This window comes from Ipomoea nil, unplaced genomic scaffold (assembly GCF_001879475.1).
Source record: "Ipomoea nil cultivar Tokyo-kokei standard unplaced genomic scaffold, Asagao_1.1 scaffold0418, whole genome shotgun sequence".
NCBI lineage: Eukaryota > Viridiplantae > Streptophyta > Magnoliopsida > Solanales > Convolvulaceae > Ipomoea > Ipomoea nil.
In genome coordinates, this window is record NW_017616846.1 from 1,030,938 (window position 1) to 1,051,741 (window position 20,804).

Sequence of the window (20,804 nt, forward strand, 5' to 3'; positions counted from 1 at the left end):
TTCAAATTTAAAAAGAGGATACTATTTTGAAATAAATTTTTTTAAAAAAGAAAAGAAATAAGACATGTAAAATGCGAATAAAAGAGTAATATAGAAAGAAAATTGGGAAATAAATAGATACTCCGTATTAAATTAATTATAATACTCCGTATATATTATGGGAGAAGAAATACGCCAAACATTTACATGCCCCGTTCCAACGGACACTCTTAAAACCCTTTATATAATCTTTCTAGGAGAAGAAGTACTTTTGTATTGTTTGTTTTTCGTTTTTTGGTAAATCTTGATCGTACGAATGCAGAGACCAGGGTTTTCAGACACTTTCCGGCGAAATCGGCCACCGGAGAAGCTTCCTTATACGGAAGCGGGTCACTGTTACCGCCCGCGGCAGCCGTATAAGAATCAGTGGAAGTCTCACTTGAGCGACCGTCGTGATCGGTCTCCTGGGCCGCCGAAATTCGTTATACAGTTCCGTTCGAGTAGCCGGAGCCTGAAGAGATCCGAATTCAACGAGCTCATCGAGAAATTGCCGTCGCCACCGCAAAGTTCTCATGTTTTCGAAAGGGGTTGTGTTTTAGGGACTCTGTTTTATGAGCAGTGGAGTGAGGCTGTGGAGGTGGTGGTGGAGTTATGGAGAATCCGGCTCGACGGAGGGCTTCCGATGACACCGTCGCTGGTGGAGAACGCGGAGGTGTCGTCGAAGAAGGAGGAATTGAAGGATCGGCTCCGAGGGGTGTTTCTGGAGAAGCTCGAGGGGGTAATGGAAGGGGAAGTAGTGCAAAAGTGTAGGCAGAAGTTAAAATTGCTGGAGGCGGAGATTGAAAAGGTCTCCAAATTGCTTGGAAAGCCGAAACGTATCGCTCTTGCAAATGAACTATTGAATAAAAAGGAGGGTTTTGTGGCTGAGAGGGACTTGGTAGCAAAGAGGATAGCGGAGTTCATGAATGGGGTGAGTTGTATTGTGCTTTATTTGGAGGGGAAATACTCCGGGGAGGATGTTCATGGAGACAGTACGGCAGTGTTTACCTTTGAGACAGAGTTCAATTGGGACCGCATTCATCATCTGATTAAGAGGGAATGCCGAAGACTCGAGGATGGCTTGCCCATTTTCGCTTCAAGGGAAGAGATTCTTAAGCAAATAGTTTCTGAACAGGTGGTTATTTATTTAATTTGCTTCATTTTTATGTGTATTGCAACGTTGATTGTTAGCAATAAGCTAGATATACAGAAAAGCTAGTACCTTTTCTCAGAAATATGTGTTCTCTTGCAGAAATTTTGCCTATTGATTAAAGCACCTATTCAAATCTTCTTGCTCATGGTGTTGGACTGTTTTCTCTAATTTATGTTGTGTGTACTGCCAAAATAGATCTCTTTATAGGATTTTGCCTTCCTGTTGTCTAAATCTGATTCCTTGATGATTGAACTTTGTTACCAAAACTTAGTCTTTGAATTTGATGTTGCAAACAAGGGTCACAGTACAGATAGTTCTCATATTTGGCTCCTCCCTATCCAGAACATTTCAACATACTCAGTTGTTCATTAGCATAATTTGCTTTTACTTTCAACCATGTTCATGAATCATGCTGTATTGCCTGTATGTAAATAATATTTCTGTGTTTTGGCATGTACTTGTTGTAGGCTACAGTTTTGATTGGGGAGACTGGGTCTGGAAAGAGTACACAATTGGTTCAATTCCTAGCTGATTCAGGAGTTGCTGGAAATGGTGCTGTAGTCTGCACTCAACCCCGAAAACTTGCTGCCATCTCTTTGGCAGATAGGGTTAAAGAGGAATGTATTGGCTGTTACCAAGAAAACTCTATTGCCTGTTACCCATCATATTCATCCAGTCATCAGTTTGATTCAAAGGTAATATTTATGACAGATCACTGCCTGCTGCAGCACTATATGAGAGATAAAAGTTTGTGTAAGATTTCATGCATTATAATTGATGAAGCACATGAAAGAAGCTTAAACACGGATCTTCTTTTAGCATTGCTAAGGAATTTGCTTCATCAGAGGCATGATTTAAGGCTTATCATTATGTCTGCCACAGCTGATGCAGATCAGCTTACAAATTACTTCTTTGGTTGTAGAACATTTTATGTGTCTGGCAGAACTTTTCCGGTGGACATTAAGTATGTACCCAGTGAATGTGAAGGTAGTTTTGTTTCTGGTTCTGGTACGGTTCCTTCTTATGTTTCTGATGTTGTAAGGACTGTGACTGGTATCCACAAAACAGAGGGAGAGGGAACAATTCTTGCCTTCCTGACTTCTCAGATGGAAGTAGAGTGGGCTATTGAGACTTTTCAAGCCCCCTCTGCCATTGCATTACCTTTACATGGGAAACTCTCCTATGAAGACCAACGCCGGGTTTTCCTGAATTTCCCTGGAAAGAGAAAGGTAATATTCACTACGAATGTTGCTGAGACATCTTTGACAATTCCAGGTGTCAAATATGTTGTTGATTCTGGGAGGGTTAAAGAAAGCAGATTTGAACCTGGAACTGGCATGAATGTTCTCAAGGTTTGTCCAGTCAGCAAAAGCTCAGCAAATCAACGAGCTGGGCGAGCTGGTAGAACTGAACCGGGAAGGTGTTATAGAATCTACTCTGAAAATGATTTTGAGAATATGCCTTGTCATCAGGAACCTGAAATTCGTAAGGTTCATCTTGGTATTGCTGTGCTAAGGATTCTTGCCCTGGGCATCAAGGACGTGCAGAGTTTTGATTTTGTTGATGCACCTAGTCCTATAGCAATTGAGATGGCTATCAGAAATCTGATTCACTTAGGAGCTATTGCATGCAATGATGATGGTTATGAATTAACTGCAGATGGACATTATCTAGTGAAGTTGGGTATCGAGCCTCGGTTGGGTAAGATAATCCTTAGTTGTTTCCATCGCCATTTGGGTAAAGAGGGTCTTGTTCTTGCTGCTGTTATGGCAAATTCAAACAGCATTTTCTGCAGAGTTGGTACTGAAGTAGATAAACTAAAATCTGATTGCCTTAAGGTTCAGTTTTCCCATCCTGATGGTGATCTCTTCACTTTACTATCTGTTTACAAGGAATGGGATGCTGTTTCTCAAGAAAAGAAAAGTGCCTGGTGCTGGAATAATAGCATCAATGCCAAAACCATGAGAAGGTGCCAGGAGACTGTTGAAGAACTGGAAGCCTGTCTTCAAAATGAACTGAGTATCGTTGTTCCAACTTACTGGCATTGGGATCCACATATGCACACTGAGCATGATGAAAGTTTGAAACACATTATTCTCTCTTCCCTTTCAGAAAATGTGGCAATGTTCTCTGGTTATGATCAACTTGGCTATGAGGTAGCACTGGCAGGTAAGCATGTCAAATTGCACCCTTCATGTTCGTTATTGAATTTTTGTCAACGACCTACTTGGGTAGTTTTTGGTGATATCCTGGCATCAGCTAAAGAGTATCTGGTCTGTGTTACGGCGTTTGACTTTCACAACCTAGCTACTTTGTTTCCTCCTCCATTGTTTGATTTCTTAAAGATGGATGCTCAAAAGCTACAGAAAAAGTCTTTGACAGGGTTTGGAAGCATGCTGCTGAAGAGATTGTGTGGAAAATCTAACTGTCACATCAATCGTTTTGTTTCGCGAATGAGAACTTTGTGCATGGATGAACGCATCGGCATTGAAGTGAATGTTGATCAGAATGAGATTGCAATGTATGCTTCTTCCAGAGACATGGATAGGGTTTTTGAGAATCTGAATGAAGCAGTGGATTATGAATACAAGTTGTTGAAAAATGAATGTCTGGAGAAATGTTTGTACAATGGAGGGTCTGCTTCTTCAGTGCCTACTGCCCTTTTTGGAGCTGGTGCTGAGATAAAACATTTGGAGCTTGAGAAGAGATGTTTGACATTTGATGTATTTCTTTCAAAGGGAAATTCATTTGATGATAAAGAACTGTTGATGTTTCTGGAAAGGAATGCAGGTGACATTTGTGTGGTCCACAGGTTCTCAGGTGTGGGACAAGATAGTGGGGAGATGGAGAGATGGGGCAGGGTAACATTTGTCACCCCCAATGCTGCTGAGCATGCTTCTGCACTAAACTCCGTCCCACTTAGCAGTGGTGTGGTCAAAGTAGTTCCTTCCAAGACCATGCATGATGGTGATCAAAATATGAACTCATCTCATTTGCTCAAAGCAAAAGTGCATTGGCCTCGCAGATTCAGTAAAGGGGTAGCTATTGTGAAATGTCATCCAAAGGACATTGCTTTTATGGTTGATGACTTCTCTAGTGTTGTAATAGGAAGGAGCATTGTTCGATGTGAACAAAGCATCAAATGTTCTGACAGTATAGTGATTAAGGGACTTGATAGAGAGCTTTCTGAAGCTGAGATATTTGAGATGTTAACTCCATTGACAGGCAGAAATATTTTGGATTTGTTCCTAATCAGAGGAAATGCTGTAGAAGGTCCTCCATTAGTTGCTTGTGAAGAAGCACTTCGAAGAGAAATATCTTCCTTCATGCCTAAAAGGAACCCTTATGGTAACTCTACTCGTGTCCAAGTCTTCCCTCCTGAACCAAAGGATACATACATTAAAGCAGCTATAACATTCGATGGAAGTCTATATCTAGAAGCTGCAAGGGCTCTGGAAGAAATGAATGGGAAAGTATTGCCTGGATGCCTTCCATGGCAGAAGATACAATGCCAGCACTTGTTTTCTAGTTCCGTGTCCTGTCCTGCAGCAGTATATCATGTCATTAAGACTCAGCTGGATACTTTACTTGCAAGCTTCCGTCATAGAAAGGGTATTTGTTACAACCAACTCCATATTTGTTCCTAACTAAGCTCATTTATATGTGTGCATTTCTTTTCTCAGTTGGGTTCTGAACCAAATAAATCAATTTTAGGTGCACTAACTAATTTATTTATCTTAATAATACTTTACAATAATACTTTACAATAAATTCCTTATTTGGTTCTGTTTAGGCTGATTTATGTATGTGCATTGTCATTTTTCAGTTGGGTTCTCAAACAAATAATTCACATTTAGGTGCATTAGCTGATTTATAGTAACTAATTCACATTGTCATTTTAACTACCTAACCTCAGTATAAAATCTCAAAATATGGGTGATTTCCTTCTTGTTATAATGTTATGAAAGAATGATGAAACCCACCCAGGAAGTGCCTGGTGCAAGGTGCTTTATGCTGTAAATATTACTTCCTGAACAAATATAGTTATTATAGGTTTTTGTTCCTATTGCTTAATCGAAAGAATGTATGATTATCCCACCCCTCATGTGCCCATCTAATAATATATTGGTTCTAGTAACTTTAAATGGTAAAGTTACATTTTGCAAAGACTCAATTTTTGTTGTCTGTCATGAATGAAGATTAAAAAATGTATTCTTGGGAACTACTATTCTGTAGCACTAGAAATTCCCCTTCATTTGTGGTGAATGAATTATAACTTTTGCCGAAACAAAAGTTCTGCAAATGAATAATGTATAATTGGCAGCTGACAATACTTCAACTGTTTGCAGGTGTTGAGTGCAATCTCCTTAGGAATGAGAACGGTTCCTATAGAGTTACCATATCTGCTGGTGCCACGAAAATTGTGGCAGAAGTGAGAAAACTATTGGAGCAGCTTATGAAAGGGAAAATAATAGACCATGATGGCATTACTCCCACAGTTCTGCAACATTTATTTTCTCGGGAAGGGATCTTTCTTATGAAGTCAGTTCAGCAGGAGACAGGAACCTATATTCTTTTTGACAGGCATACCCATACTCTGAGAATCTTTGGTTGTTCAAACATGATTGATATGGCAGAGAAGAAATTTGTGGATTTACTTCTGTCACTTCACGAAAACAAGCAACTTGAAGTCCATCTTCGTGGAGAAGCTTTGCCCCCAAATCTGATGAAGAGAGTGGTTCAGAAGTTTGGAGCAGACCTTAATGGGATCAAGCAAATGTTTCCTGAGGGTAACTTCTCTCTGAATGTCAAACACCATTGTATCTCTATCAGCGGTCCCAAAGAAGTGAAGCAAAAAGTTGAAGACGTAATTTATGAGATGGCTCAAACAAGTAGTCCGCAGAATCTAAGGAGTGATGATGAAGCTGACTGCCCGATTTGCTTGTGTGAGGTGGAGGAGGGTTTCAAGCTAGAAAACTGTTTCCATGTCTTCTGCCGATCATGCTTGGTGGAGCAGTGCGAGTCTGCCATCAGAAGCAGAGAAGGTTTCCCCATGTGCTGTATGCATAAAGGTTGCAAGGCTCCGATCCTGGTTGCTGATTTGAAGTCTCTGTTATCAATCGAAAAACTGGAGGAGCTTTTCAGGGCATCATTAGGGGCTTTCGTGGCAGCAAGTGGAGGTTCTTACAGGTTTTGCCCATCCCCCGATTGCCCCTCAGTTTATCGTGCTGCTGACCCCTCGGCCACTACCGGGGAACCATTCATCTGCGGTGCATGTTATGCAGAAACATGTACGAGTTGCCACCTCGAGTACCATCCGTTCATTTCATGTGGCAAGTACCGTGAGATCAAAGACGACCCAGACTACAACTCTCTGAAAGCATGGAAAAAGGGAAAAGAGAACGTGAAGAACTGCCCCGTCTGCTCGTTCACAATCGAGAAGGTGGATGGCTGCAATCACATCGAGTGCAAGTGCGGGAAACACGTTTGCTGGGTATGTTTGGATTTCTTTGCTACGAGTGATGATTGCTATAATCATTTGAGGTCTGTACATTCCACCATTATATGACATATGCTTCTCCAATTTCAACTGCATTTCTGTTTCATGAATATTTTTCTGTTGCCTCTACATACTGAGTACTTGTGTACATATGCTTAGGGCATAATGTGTTAGACTGGGTGAAATCAGATATATTTTGGGGATGTTGGAATTGGGATTGTTTGACACAGTTTGTGGACCCCGGAGTTAGGAATATGATAATTTACTTCCCCCTTTCATCATAGCTGGATTTGGATTTATTGTCTCCACCCCACCATTCACACCTACCCCTATGCCTCCTTCCACCTACATCCCTCCCTTTCTACTGCTATGCATGCTAAATTGAGAGTAAAACTCTTCACCCTCAAAATCTTATCTTTTGTTGAGCATATAACCATTAATGTGCAATCTAACTATCAGCTTAGGCTTTTAGTTGAGATGGAGCACATGCTTTAATTTGGTATCAATTTGGTATCAGAGTCAGACCGAAGGTCATGAATTTGAATCTCTACGTCACCAGCTTAGGCTTTGAGTTAAGATGGAGCACATGCTTCAATTTCCTTGAGGGAAAAGACTCTGGTCCATATTATAATTTGCTCAAATAAATGCATGGTTCTCTCCGGACGACAAGAAATACATTGTCGTAAATCGATGTTGCATGATGAGTTATCATTTCAATACTCAACTAACGATTATATGCAGTCGTAGAAATTAAAGAAACGATTAAGGAAGAAAAACAGTTGAATAATCCCAAACATCATCGCAGATATATCAGACACTAAAACTTCACATATGTATATATAATAATCCTTTCAGTGTTCACTCCATGCCGGTGGTGTCTTGTCCCTCATTTGTACGTTTTGCTTTCAAGTATTCCTCTTCTATCTGTTTTTCTATCTCCTCCACCTTCATATTCACCATCAAATAAATTAAATAAACAATATCCCATATATGATATAACAAATAATATATATATATATATATATATATATATATATATATATATAGTTACGTTGGGAAAAGTCTACGGTGCTAATCAACATCAATGTTGCTTGTATCACGTATAAATAAAAAATTTTAGAAAATATTTTAATTTGTACCGAGCATTGCACACATAGAGTAGAGGAGGGGCTGAGTTGAAGGAGAGATAAGAGAGGAAAGAGAAAAAAAAAATTATAATTGACATACTATATTATTTTGTACTAAACATACATTATTATTATTATTTTTTTTTGAAAGCAAACATACATTATATTATATAAAATAATATATTTTTAAATAATATACTTTACCTGAATATAATATATATATTTAATATATTAAAAATACACTATTTATGTACTGAATATACATTATTTGATAATATACAAACTAATATATTTTCAGTACCAGGACTATGTGGTCTAATGGTACACGGGTTGAACTTTCATTTGGAAGATTATGAGGTTGAGAAAGTATATGAATTGGTTCTTTGTGTTTCAGTAGGTTGAGAAAGTATATGAAGATACTACAATGTAATACAACCAGTAACTTAAAAAAAAAATAATAATAATAATATAATAATAATATATATGCAATAACGACTCAACCTTAACATGGACTATTTACTTTGGGAATTGGGATAATACGGAATACCAGAGACAAACTTTGAAATTTTAACATATAATTGTATCCGCTGGAATCTTTTTTTTTTTTTTTTTTTTTTTTTTTTTTAATTTAATTTATATTGAAATGGTGAGACAGCATATGACCTACCTACCGTGTTTTTTTTTTTTTAAATTTAATTTATATTGAAATGGTGAGACAGCATATGACCTACCTACCGTGTTTTTTTTTTTTTTTTTTTTTTTTTTTTTTTTTTGAAAACCTACCTACCATGTTAGATAGTGCATGCACTTTCGTTTCACTTTCTTATTTATTTATTTTAAGAAAGTCATCACTATAAATATGAAACACGTGACCTGTTGGAACCATATATGTATCATTGCACATTCGCACGCTGTCATCATTTATTCACTTAAAACAAATTAAACCCATCATATAGAACACCTTCTCATACCAATAAATAGTTCAAAAAATCTTCAAAAATTAATTATGCATAGTTGTCGATCACATTTTAATTCTCAACTTGAATCTTGTCCACGTAAAGTTAAAGAATCAATTCAATAAGTTAAAAAAGTAACTATGAACAAATACTATATTGTAACAGAGTCAATAGTACGAACTCCAAAAAAAATATTATAATATGATGAGAAAATAACATTCTTTGTTCATTTATTTATAGCAAAAATGTTATTTTTCTTTGATAATTTATAGTTTTTTTAAAAAACAATATAATAATTCAATATTGTTAATAGTAATTGAGTTTCAATAATGGTTAATTGTTATATATTCATGACTCCATTAAAAAAAAAAATACCTTATTGATGACTCCTTCAGCTTGTTTGGCATAGCTGACGGCTTGTTCAGCTAAATTTTCAATGGAATCAAGGCTTTTCTTTAACTTAGAATCTCCTGGAAGCTTCTTCTCTATATCCTCCGCCACCTTATCTACTTCGTGCGCTATCTCCTCCACCACCTCCACCACCTCTTCTACCGTCTCCATTGCCTTGTCCAAATTATCTACATATATATACTCATTTTAAAAAAAAAACTATAATTCCATAAAAAGGAACAATATTATATCTATCTATATATCCCTACTAGCTAGCATATACAAATTAAGTTTAAATTTATTCATATATAAATTTATACTAACTTTTTAAGAGAACCAAAGGTCCTCCTTTAGTCCTCAAAACAGGTATAACTACTGATAGTAGTATTCCCATCATCCATTGCCTGCACTCAATAAGTTAAAATAATAAAATAAATAATAAACCATCTGCAATAATTTATATAGATAAAAAAACAAATAAAAGAAAATCAAGATAAAATCATGAAGATTTACAGGTGGCATTTTGAAAGATTTTTAAAGCTTATCTAAATTGTCTATTTTTGTACTATATACATAGGTCAATTTTTTATTTTTTTTAATACTATCGATTCTGTTACAAGGTAGTATCTGTTTAATATACTCTATCTATTTGTTATAGTCAAAGAGTCAATACCCCACCACCCGAGTTCGATCATGTGACTTTTCCTAAAGGAGAGCCACAATATTCAAAAAATGTTTTAGTTGCTTTACTATTCCTAAGTCCTAACATTAAACTGGAAGGTCACAACATCAAACTCAGGTGGTAAAATATCAACTCTTTAGACTACAACAATAAAGAAAGTATAAAATATATATATTATCTTGTAATAGACTAAATAGTATTAAAAAGACATTAAACTTTATTTTTATATACAACGGATCAAGACAAGTCATTACTCCGATCAGTATTAATGTTTGAATAGTACATGAATCATTATTAACTCCTTCAACTAATGATAAATAATTAATGTAGAAAAAATTAATCACTGAAGAGTCTTTAGTACATATACTCTCAATCTCTACTCTTCTATACTCTCCGACGTGATGAACATTGAATTCATTTTGTTGAGTTCCAAAAAGTGTCGTCTACATTAAAAGTTTAAATTAGGAAATAAAAATTAAAAGTCCAAGTAGTATTTCTGGTCTAAAAACTGTACTTTTTAAACTATTCATTCACAAAGTACATGAAAATTATTGAATAGATCTATCCACGAAGCTAAATTAACAAGAAAACATACTTTTAGAAATTAAATATGGAAATAAATGCAAATTGACATACTATGATGTTGAGATAATTTTTGATTTTGTGAGGTATAATTGAATATATATAATTGATGAATTGAAGTTATTACCATCCAGGGAAAGGAGATTTGTTGGGAGGTTGTGGAACTGAAGAAGGGTCATCAGAGGCAGCCTTAAAACTACAACCAAAAACATTCAAAATTTCAACCTTAATTAATCAGATTATCATCATCAATGAAGACCAAGAAAAAAAAAAAAAAACTTACATAAAAAGTCTGCCATGTTGTTTAAGGTTGGATCTGAAGAAGTACTGTAGGGAGTGATGAGTGATCTTGTTTGTCTTTCCCAAAACTGGCAAAAAACATCGCCTTGAAGATGAAGATGAAGGATGAAGCTTGTGGGAATGGATACTAAGATGATTATTATTGTGACATATCGAATCTGAACAAGAAGTGAGCATGCTAGCAGTGGCCATTGCAGATTAAGTGAAAGTCAATGAGGTTTCTGAAGGTTTGGTGGGTAAGTGGGTGATGAGAAAATGGAGTGTCCAAAGCTTGCTTTTATTAATTACAATAATTAATTATATTCCATGGGATGGGATGTGTACGTATCCATCTGAAATACTCCGTAATTATTTACTGGGAAATTCAAGTACCACGTTCTTGTTTTTTTATTATATTAATTGTTTAGTATATTATTAATTGCCCTTAGACCCAAAAAGCTGTCCGATATGACAGATTCGCCAATTATTCACATGAAGTCATCCTCACCCCTACAAGTAAAATGATATATGTACTCGCATGGAGTACAATTTTTATTATGCGTAAAAATTTTATTGAATAAATAAAAATGAATGAATAAATCAGGGATTCACTTTGTTCTTTAAGGGGTCGTTTGGTTCGCGGAATGTCAGATTACCTCAGAGAATGTGGGAATGTTAGATTCTTGTGTTTGGTTAAAATTGGGGTATGCAATATAATCATGTTTGGTTTAGGGTTATTTTTTATTCACACACTATAATATCCTTAACATATTTTCATATATTTTAATAAATTTAAAAATTAAAATAAATAAATAAGATAACAGTATCATATATAATTACATGATTTTAAAATATTAACTAAAATATTGAACTTAAACAAAATTATTTTATATGCTAACTTAACATAATAAAAATAAAAAATATATAATTACAAAAATAATTATATATATATATATATATATATATATATATATATATATATATATATATATATATATATATATATATATATATGTGTGTGTGTGTGTGTGTGTGTGTGTGTGTGAGAGAGAGAGAGAGAAACTAACATAACCAAAGTTATCTCACATAACCTTAGAAATTGAAGGAAATCACATTCCCTTCAAGATCTTATGTGGAGGGAATGTGACATTCCTGGAGAATGTTAGATTCCCTGAGATAATATAAACCAAACATAGGAATGTGAGCTTTGAAATGTCACATTCCATTGGTTATGTTATATAACCTGAACCAAACGCCCCTTAAATGAATTAAAAGATAATACCTCACAAGAAGTAATAAATGGAAATACATGTAATGTTACTCTCTAAACAATATTATCTCATTTTTTGAAAATAGATTTTACTTTAATATTATTAAATTTTCAATTTGCTTATAGTTTTTACAACAGTGCATTAAAGTGAGACCCAACTTCACAATGCATTAAAAAAATTATTATATTTTTTCAATAAATATTATTTTCTCTACACAATTATTCTTTTATTATGTAAATGACTTTTATATATTATAAATAAAAGATATTTTAGAATTATCTGCATTACGTATATTTTTTTTTTTGAAAGTTACTGGCTCTATTACATTGTAGTATCTGTTCATATACTTTCTCAACCTACTGAAACACAAAGAACCAATAACGCCTCCACTGAGACTCGAACTTATAATCTTCCAAATGGAAGTCCAACCCGAATACCATTGGACCACATAGTCCTGGTATCTGCATTACGTATATAATTGAGTGTTAACGTAAAATTCAAATTATGATTTGAATTGTTAAACTAAAACACAATTAAACTTTACCAAATTTAAATAAATTAATAATTAATTTTTTAAAAAGAAAATTACAAAATTTATGTCTTTAATTTTTTTTTTTTTTAAGAACACTATTAGTTCTATTACAAGGTAGTATCTGTTAGAAAAGTTATGAAAATGTGGATGGCTGATAATAGGGAAGTGAGGAGATGAAATCTTCAGTGTAATCACTTTCATATAAGCTTTAAATCTCCCTCATATGAAGCAACAAGGTTCAAAATTTAATCTTATGGGATACAAGAAGATGAATGAAACTCTTAAGTTGCTTTGTTTAAGAATTTCCTGTAGAATTGTATAACTGTGTCTTTCAGATGTTTCTCCAAAATATTTATAGATGCAAAATATATCTGTTTGGAGAAGTTACATGGAAGTTGCTGTAATTTAAAACTCAACTTCCATAAGATAAGATATATCATGAATGATATATCTATCACTGGAGAAATAATTACATTTATTTTGAGTCAGTAACTGTATGCAAAATTATATTCCTTACGCATGTTAAGTGTATGCAAAATTATTTTTTGCAAAACATGCAAAGAATAAATATAAATAATATACATATATGTAGTTTAATAATCTCAAGCACACAGCTACATATTCCAACGCATGTTAAGTGTAATTTTGAACTTGAAATACAAATTCAAAGTTCATCAGCCGAACTTAATTCGGCAAACATGCATCCTCCGTAAACTTCCACGGTAAATTTCTCCCTGTATTTTAATTAACTTTCTACCAAACTAAAATAATATTTACAACTCCACAACTCCAAATATTATTTAAGCTTTCATGGTAGTTCATCTGAAACATTAATCTCCATTACTATATAAATTTCCAACAGTATCTATTCTACACTTTTTCAATATTTTTTCGATCATGTGACCACTCATTTGGAATGGTAACAAATGTGTCATTACACTACATAATAATTGACATCTTAAAATAATTTAGTTACATAAATTATTATCTTTTTCAATAAATACTATTTTCTCTTCACGAACAATTGTTCTTTTATATTTAACATTGAAGTATTAAAAATAACAAAAATAAAATTCTAAAATATATAAAATTATATATTTTTTTAAAACATTCATTCACTTTGCTGGGAGCGTGTGGCTCCCCACAAAGTAACCCAATTATTATTATTATTATTATTATTATTATTATTATTATTATTATTATTATTATTATTATTATTATTATTATTATTATTATTATTATTATTATTATTATTATTATTTTGGTTTTAACTCTGTAATGTTACTATTAAAATAATAATATGTATAAATAATCAAAACAAAATATAAATAATAAGTGATTAGTATACTAAGTTTGTTGAATCAACTTTTATTTTTCTTTAATAATTTTTAAATTTGTCTTTTAGTATACTATACGCTAATACTTTTAACGTATTTTAAAATATACGAATTTTATTAATTAACAATACATTAAATATTTCAAAAAGTTAAATTAGATATAATTTGAGCCAAAGTTTTATTGTAATGATATATAATGGGACGAATGAAGTATTTAAAATAATTTAACTTGGTATTTGTTCTTAAAAAAAAAAAAAACAATTGTTAAGAAAAAGTTAGGAAAGGGTAATAACTTTATCTAAAACAGACACCAACAAGTACAGAGAAATTAATTTGGTTGCATTACCTTTCCGACGCATACTTATAAAAGTGTACATTTTGTGAACATGTTTTTGTCGTTAAATCATTTTTTTTTTTTTTTTTTTTTTTTTTTGTAGTAGTCGTTAATCATTAATATACGTGCTCCGTTTATAAGGATAAAAAGGGTTAAAATATTTCATCCAAATATCCTTTTGAGTAAATCCATCAGATATGATTTTCTTAGTGCAATTTACTTATTCTATATTGTTTGCGGGTTATCACATAAAAACGAAACTGTATGTCATACACATTTTCGGATGGTAGCTGTGAATTTTCATCACCATCCAAACAAATTAAAATGTCTTGAAATGAGTGATCGAATTAGTAGAGCATCGTTCATGTACTTTTTGTGAGTTATTACACTTAATACATACAATCTGATAGTAATCATAAATTTCTATCGTCACCTAAAAAAGGTTAAAATATACCTTTATTGTCTTTGACTTTTTTTTTTTTTAATGCGTGGAAAAAAAATACATAAATCCACTGTTGAATCCCATTAGGGAGAGTCAAAGGACCTACAATCCAAGCACAATTCTCTGATATCATACACATATATATGAATTATGACGTAACTATGATTTGATTAAATTAGTCGTATGTATCTGCAATATACAATCTTACATATGTTAGTTCAATATGAAAAATATTAGTAAATAAAACAAAATTAATGAAGTATGGACAAGGTTAGAGACTTTATCTTATATTTTCGTCACTATCCCATGATGGGCTAAAAGCCCACATTAGCTATTGAGCTTATTAATGGACACCAAACACCATGTCACAGAGTAGGATGCATATATATGTACATACCAATTGGAAAATCCAAAACCAGCAGCCTAATTGCATTTAGCACAATAGCGGTCCACATAGCTGTGTCTGTGTGGATCACGGTCCAAAAATAACGTCATTTCGTATAATTTTTTTACACGTCCCACTGTAATATATATTTTTAAATTCATAATGTACATTATTTTAACACATAAAATACATTATTCTAACACATAATGTACATTATTTTTTTACCTATGAAGTTTCATAATTTTAAAACTCATAATGTATATTATTCTAACACATAATGTACATTATTTACGTAAGAAGTTTCATTATTCTAATTTCTAAACACATAATGTACATTGTTCTAACTTATAAAATTCAGCGACGTTATTTTGGATTGTGATCCACACAATAATTTGCCCATTTAGCAGTAGCCGGAACCCTAAAATGAGCTTTTAACCTAATTTTTAATACAATATATTCATACAAATAGTCAACTAATTGACATGGTAACTCTTAATACACTTCTAACATATTGTCATTTTTAATTATCAAAATAAAGCTCATTCGTTTATGTGTTGTGGGAGTATTGCTTTCTTCTTCTTCTTTGTTAAAAGCTTTCATGTCAATATGCTGGGCAAAAATTTAGAGGATCAAAATTCAGTATCCTATCATCTGGTGTTGACTTTGGCCTAAATATAAGAAAATAAAGCTTTTATTTTACTGTTAATTATAATTTTTGATGTAATAATAAACAGATGATCTTGACAATTAATATTAGAGCGCATAATAATGTAAATTTGGGGTTCATAACCCATCTAAACGTGGGCCAAATATTGCGTCACAGCACTAATTACTTTAATGGACAATTAATATAGTAATATTAAATAAATTAGTGGTTTGGATGAAAAGAGAGACAAGGAAAGAGTTTCTTAAAAGAAATGAAGAGAGCTGAGGTTTAGATCACAAGAACACAGAAATTAATTTTGTCGTGGAACAGAAATATTCTTCAACATGTTGGAAGAGGAAAGACAAACATTCCAAAAGTAGATTCTCTATGCATTAATACACGTAAAGTAAACAATGATTTGAAACTTGAAAGTGACACAATAATTTTACATGTTCACATGAAATTTGTTATTTTAAACCAAATAATTCTAATTTCGAGTACTATATTATCTATACTTGTGAAATAATATAGAGAAACTTATGAAAATTAATATAATAATGTTCATGTCAATAATGAAAGGATTGGAATCATCATTTCATATAAACATAGGAATGCAAAATGTTATTTTTCGTATAATATATAGAATAGACTGATGAAATTTTGATTCAATTACATGACTTGTAACAACCATAAATATTTTTCCTTTCCTAATTGCAAATTATTAATTAAGCTAGATTGTGTCTCCTCTCATATATCCTCTTGAATCATGGCAACCATTTCATGCACTGCCGTGGCTATCTCATTCACTGACATCAGGTGGCAATCATCTTCAACCTGAATCGAATCAAATTTTCAGATAAATTAGATTCACAAAACAGTGAAAGAAAGAAATAAATAAATAAAAGAAACCATTTTTTTTTTTTTACCTTTAAGGAGAAAGAATAAAGAACCATAGGATCAATTGTGGTAACATTAAGGTGGAGAACCGTAAGCCTCATGGCTTGAAACCATTTGACCATCTTCACAAGTTGTTTTGGTTGTTTTGTTGAGAGCACCTTCACACTTGCATGGCTTTCTACCAGGGCAACTTCCACGTCCGCCACCGTCGACAACTTCTGCGGCGGCGAGGCGGCGGCGGTGGGAGAGTGGGTTTTGGGGGTTGAGTATTGAGGGAAGGTAAAGAAGGTGGAGAAAGGGTAGTGAGAATTGTTGGCGTAATTTGAAGAGATCTGATTTTTCACTTGCTTGTGAACTTCCAAGAATTGGAGAAGTTGTTCTAGCTCCTTCACAAAGTTAATTGTTCCTCCCACAATTGATGCTTGGTCTCCCTATACATGTAGGATCAAGTTAGTTCAACTGATTATTTTCGGTGAGACCGTTTTATTGGTATCGTTTAAGCTGATCAGCTATAAACAATATAGACTGATTTAGTTACTGTCTTTTGCTGGTTATGATCACATACAATGCAGAATTTACTTAATGCACACCCATTGTGATTTCTCTTTGTCATTAAAAAAAATCAAATTGTGTTGGAGGGAGAGGAGAAAAAAGAGAGTGAGGATACCCTTTGAGCATAAGACGGCGGCAGAAAGGAGCGGAGGACGGCGAGGTAGTCGTTGACTTGGCGGCGACGGTTTCTCTCAACGGCAATGTGAGTCATCCTTTGGTTCTCTATGTCTTCCTTGTTCTTGGAGCTTTTGGTGCGCTTTCTCTTCCGGGGTCGTCCCAACGCCGCTGTCTCCGCCGGAGAGTACTCTACCGGCAAGACTTCCGGCGGCGGAGAATAATCCCAACATCCATTTGAGGCAGTCTGCTCAACACTACTGCTAAGTGCTTCGCAGCTCAACTTGTCTTCTTCAAAACCGTAGCCGCCGCCATAGCAATCCAACAATCCCCCCATGGCCATGGCGTAACAATCTTTGAAATCAAAGCCAAAAGGGTCTTGTAAAAAGGTAACATTTTCTAAATCCATTATGTTCGTAAGTACCAAGATGGACTTGTATGTGTACAAGAGAGGATGTATTTGGCTACCCTTTTAAAGGCTTCAAAATAGGATTAATCAATAAAAAATTGTACCAATCATATCAAGTTTAACTGGGCTGCGCTACAGCAACCTTAACATGTGAGGCTTTCTAGGTTGTATTGTCTTGGGGAATAGTGTACAACAATAATTATTCTCTTCTTAGCTAGTTAATTAAATATTAGAAATTTAGAACTTGTTTTTTTTCCCCCCATTAAATATGATAATTGAATAATAGACAACGAATAACTCAATTTATACATAATTACAAAAACTTTTCGGACATTTTGAATTTTTTTAACTATTTTTTTAAGATAGGAATTAGATCCATCTTGATCTCAAAGTCACCTTTGCCAATTATTAGGCAAGATTTTGAGATTAAAATATGAGTAGTTGTTAGTTTAGTAGTACTAATAAGATTTGTCATGGATTCATGGACAGGGCGGGAATTTTACTTAAGTAGTCACTGTTGAAAATTATGGAATTTTCAATCACCTCAAAGTGATCTTAAATCAAGTTGAAAGCCTTGTTTCGATCATTTTTGGTATCCGAAAAAACTTTTGTTGCTATTTCCGATCACTTTTTGCTTTCGAATTGATTTAAAATCACTTTCAAGTGGTCGAAAATTCCATAATTTCCAGTAGTGAGTGGCAAAATTAAAGTCCATTGTCCACAAATTACAATTAGCATTTTTGGCATTCAAAAAATCACAATTAATAAGTTTTGCAATTAATCAATTATTATAAATTTATAATAAAATTGTGTAGATATTTAGGGATCTAAGATTTAAAGTTTGAACTAGTGACTAGAAAAATATGGATGGAGAATGAGGTGGAGTTGTTATTACATGACATCAACAACAATTGAGACTTAATTGCTAACGGTGAAGGCATGGTTGCTTATATAGAGTTGTTGTTGATTATTGTTGTGATTGTTGCCTACAAACTTTAATTCGATGAATCACTAAAGGCATGAATGAGTGGCGCATAGCTACCTACGTACTTTTTGAAAACCTCGAACGATTAAACGATGGCCTAACAAGTGAAATTTGAAGACGGATGTGAAGAAGCTAGACAACCCTCTTTTGATTTTGTGAAGCTAAAGGAGAACTGGAGAAGTGAAGAACTCGAAGAAAATGGCATAGTTTTGTTTAAAATAAAAATGCATATCACTTTAAAATAACGTATTTTGGAGTTACATTTAAAAGATGTATATACAATTAATACTAGTTTGGGATGGGAGCTGGGGGGGGGGGGGGGGGGGGGGCATTGCTTCATTTCCCTTATTGTGGCTTGTCCCTAGTTGTGGATTTCTACTTTTAATAAGGAAGGTTTCAGGTTTTAGTCGATCTCATCTCAATCAAGATTGGCATTACATATAACATATACTACTAATAGGTTAAATGTATTTCAAAAAACATGTAGTAATAAACAATCAAATTAAATTGAACTAAATTTGAGGGTGTGAAGTCATCTATCTACAGGAAAATATAATAGTTAGTAGTTCACGAGTGCTATGTACGTACGGAATGACCAAAACAAAAGGACCACGACTATATATGAACTGAATACAACCAACTAACATTAAAATTTATCACATAGTGTGTGGCATTCAAAGGAATATTAATTAGCATTAAGCTTCATTCAAAGATATGGAAGGTATGGTCCAAGATGTGAAAGGATATCCCAATATCTTACTTAAATTACAGCCCTACCTCATCAATTGTTTGTACTTAAACATGATTCACCCTACCAAATTACCAGATTTGCATATCTTTAGAATATATGAACAATGTCATAATTAATCAACACCCTTATTATTAAGTTTGAACCTCAAACTTAAAAATCTTTCAACGCTTCTCCCTTGTTGATTATAATATATAAATATAGTTGTGTAATTCAACTATCAATTTAGACTTTTAGTTGAGATAGAACACATTGATTCAATTTGGTATAAGAGTCAATATCATATCAAAAGTCATTGGTTTAATTTGAATCTCCGCCTCTCAGAAGTATATGGCTCTAAATCACGGGATGTGTAAGAGTTTTATTATTAGTTGAGTGATATGTCTCATCTCAAGTATGTGTGTGTGTGTCACACACACACAATATGCTTCAATGAGAACGTAAGCTACATATTAAGGAAAAACATAAGCTTACATGTGTACACTATTAGTTATCGATGAGCACACTATCAAACATTTTTAAATGCATCGTCGAAAATTACGGTAATATCACCATATTTTTCTCTGTATTTCCAATATTTGATCATCTTAGATGGACATATGAGATTAGTTCACATGTTCTCAGAAGCAAATATATATATAACACAGGTCACATTTGTATGAGACCGTCTCACAGATTCTTATTCATGAGACGGGTAGAGTCAAGTCAATATGCAAATGTAATATTTATACTAGTAAATGTAATACTAAATCATGAATAAAATGTAATACTTTTACATCAAAATATAAAAGTAATACATTTTTTTTCAAAAGTATTACATTTTCTTATATACGTAATAAACATTTTATTCCTGATTTGCTAGTATAAATATTACACATTTCATCTTAACTCAACCTGTCTCATGGATAAGTATCCGTGAGACGATCTCACACAAGTTTTTGCCATATAACGCTGGGCAGTGTATATAAATTGAAAAATATTATTTATACTAAATTTTCAGTATCGTCTATTATGATTAAACCAAATTAGATTAAAATACTTTATAAAAATTAATTATGCAAGTAGTACGTGTTGCCCATATAAAGTTAAGCAAATTGTACAAAAAATATTTAGGATGGCTGTCTTGCCTAACTGGCAAGATTGTGAATGCATAAAATTTAATCGTTGTTCTAATATAATATAATATAAATTGGTGCCAATTATAAAGTGGTAATGTGAATATATAGAGATGTTGTATCCTTGTTGTTTCCTAATGTCAACAAAATTATTCGTTCCAATAAATCCTAAGACTTCATTAGTTTAAGACAAATGTTATGTCCGTATAATGGTGGATATAGACATCATTAATTATTTAGTTAATTAGAAAAATAATAAATTGGTGCACTATTTGTTATCCACAATGTAATATCAAATGTTTTTAAATGCACTGTTATAATTATGAAAATGTCACCGTATTATCAATATT

At 33.3% G+C, this 20,804-nt stretch overlaps 3 protein-coding genes across 3 annotated transcripts; 1 reads left to right on the forward strand and 2 right to left on the reverse strand.

The window, feature by feature from the left end:
* The first annotated feature begins 214 nt into the window (after nucleotides 1-214).
* LOC109172613 (ATP-dependent RNA helicase DEAH12, chloroplastic-like) lies at nucleotides 215-6,952 on the forward strand. The gene is made up of 3 exons (XM_019321806.1): nucleotides 215-1,153; nucleotides 1,639-4,783; nucleotides 5,521-6,952. The coding sequence occupies exons 1-3, from the start codon at nucleotides 296-298 to the stop codon at nucleotides 6,738-6,740; spliced, it is 5,223 nt and encodes a 1,740-aa protein (XP_019177351.1). The 5' UTR covers nucleotides 215-295; the 3' UTR covers nucleotides 6,741-6,952.
* Nucleotides 6,953-7,405: 453 nt separating this feature from the next.
* LOC109172458 lies at nucleotides 7,406-10,983 on the reverse strand. Its single transcript, XM_019321617.1, has 5 exons — nucleotides 10,692-10,983; nucleotides 10,536-10,604; nucleotides 9,469-9,548; nucleotides 9,130-9,332; nucleotides 7,406-7,616 (listed from the first exon to the last, which is right to left on the reverse strand). The coding sequence occupies exons 1-5, from the start codon at nucleotides 10,898-10,900 to the stop codon at nucleotides 7,530-7,532; spliced, it is 648 nt and encodes a 215-aa protein (XP_019177162.1). The 5' UTR covers nucleotides 10,901-10,983; the 3' UTR covers nucleotides 7,406-7,529.
* A 5,257-nt stretch (nucleotides 10,984-16,240) lies between these two features.
* Nucleotides 16,241-17,648, reverse strand: LOC109172506 (transcription factor bHLH96-like). The gene is made up of 3 exons (XM_019321660.1): nucleotides 17,199-17,648; nucleotides 16,561-16,962; nucleotides 16,241-16,468 (listed from the first exon to the last, which is right to left on the reverse strand). Exons 1-3 carry the CDS (start codon nucleotides 17,604-17,606, stop codon nucleotides 16,382-16,384), a joined length of 897 nt encoding a protein of 298 aa, XP_019177205.1. The 5' UTR covers nucleotides 17,607-17,648; the 3' UTR covers nucleotides 16,241-16,381.
* Nucleotides 17,649-20,804: the final 3,156 nt, after the last annotated feature.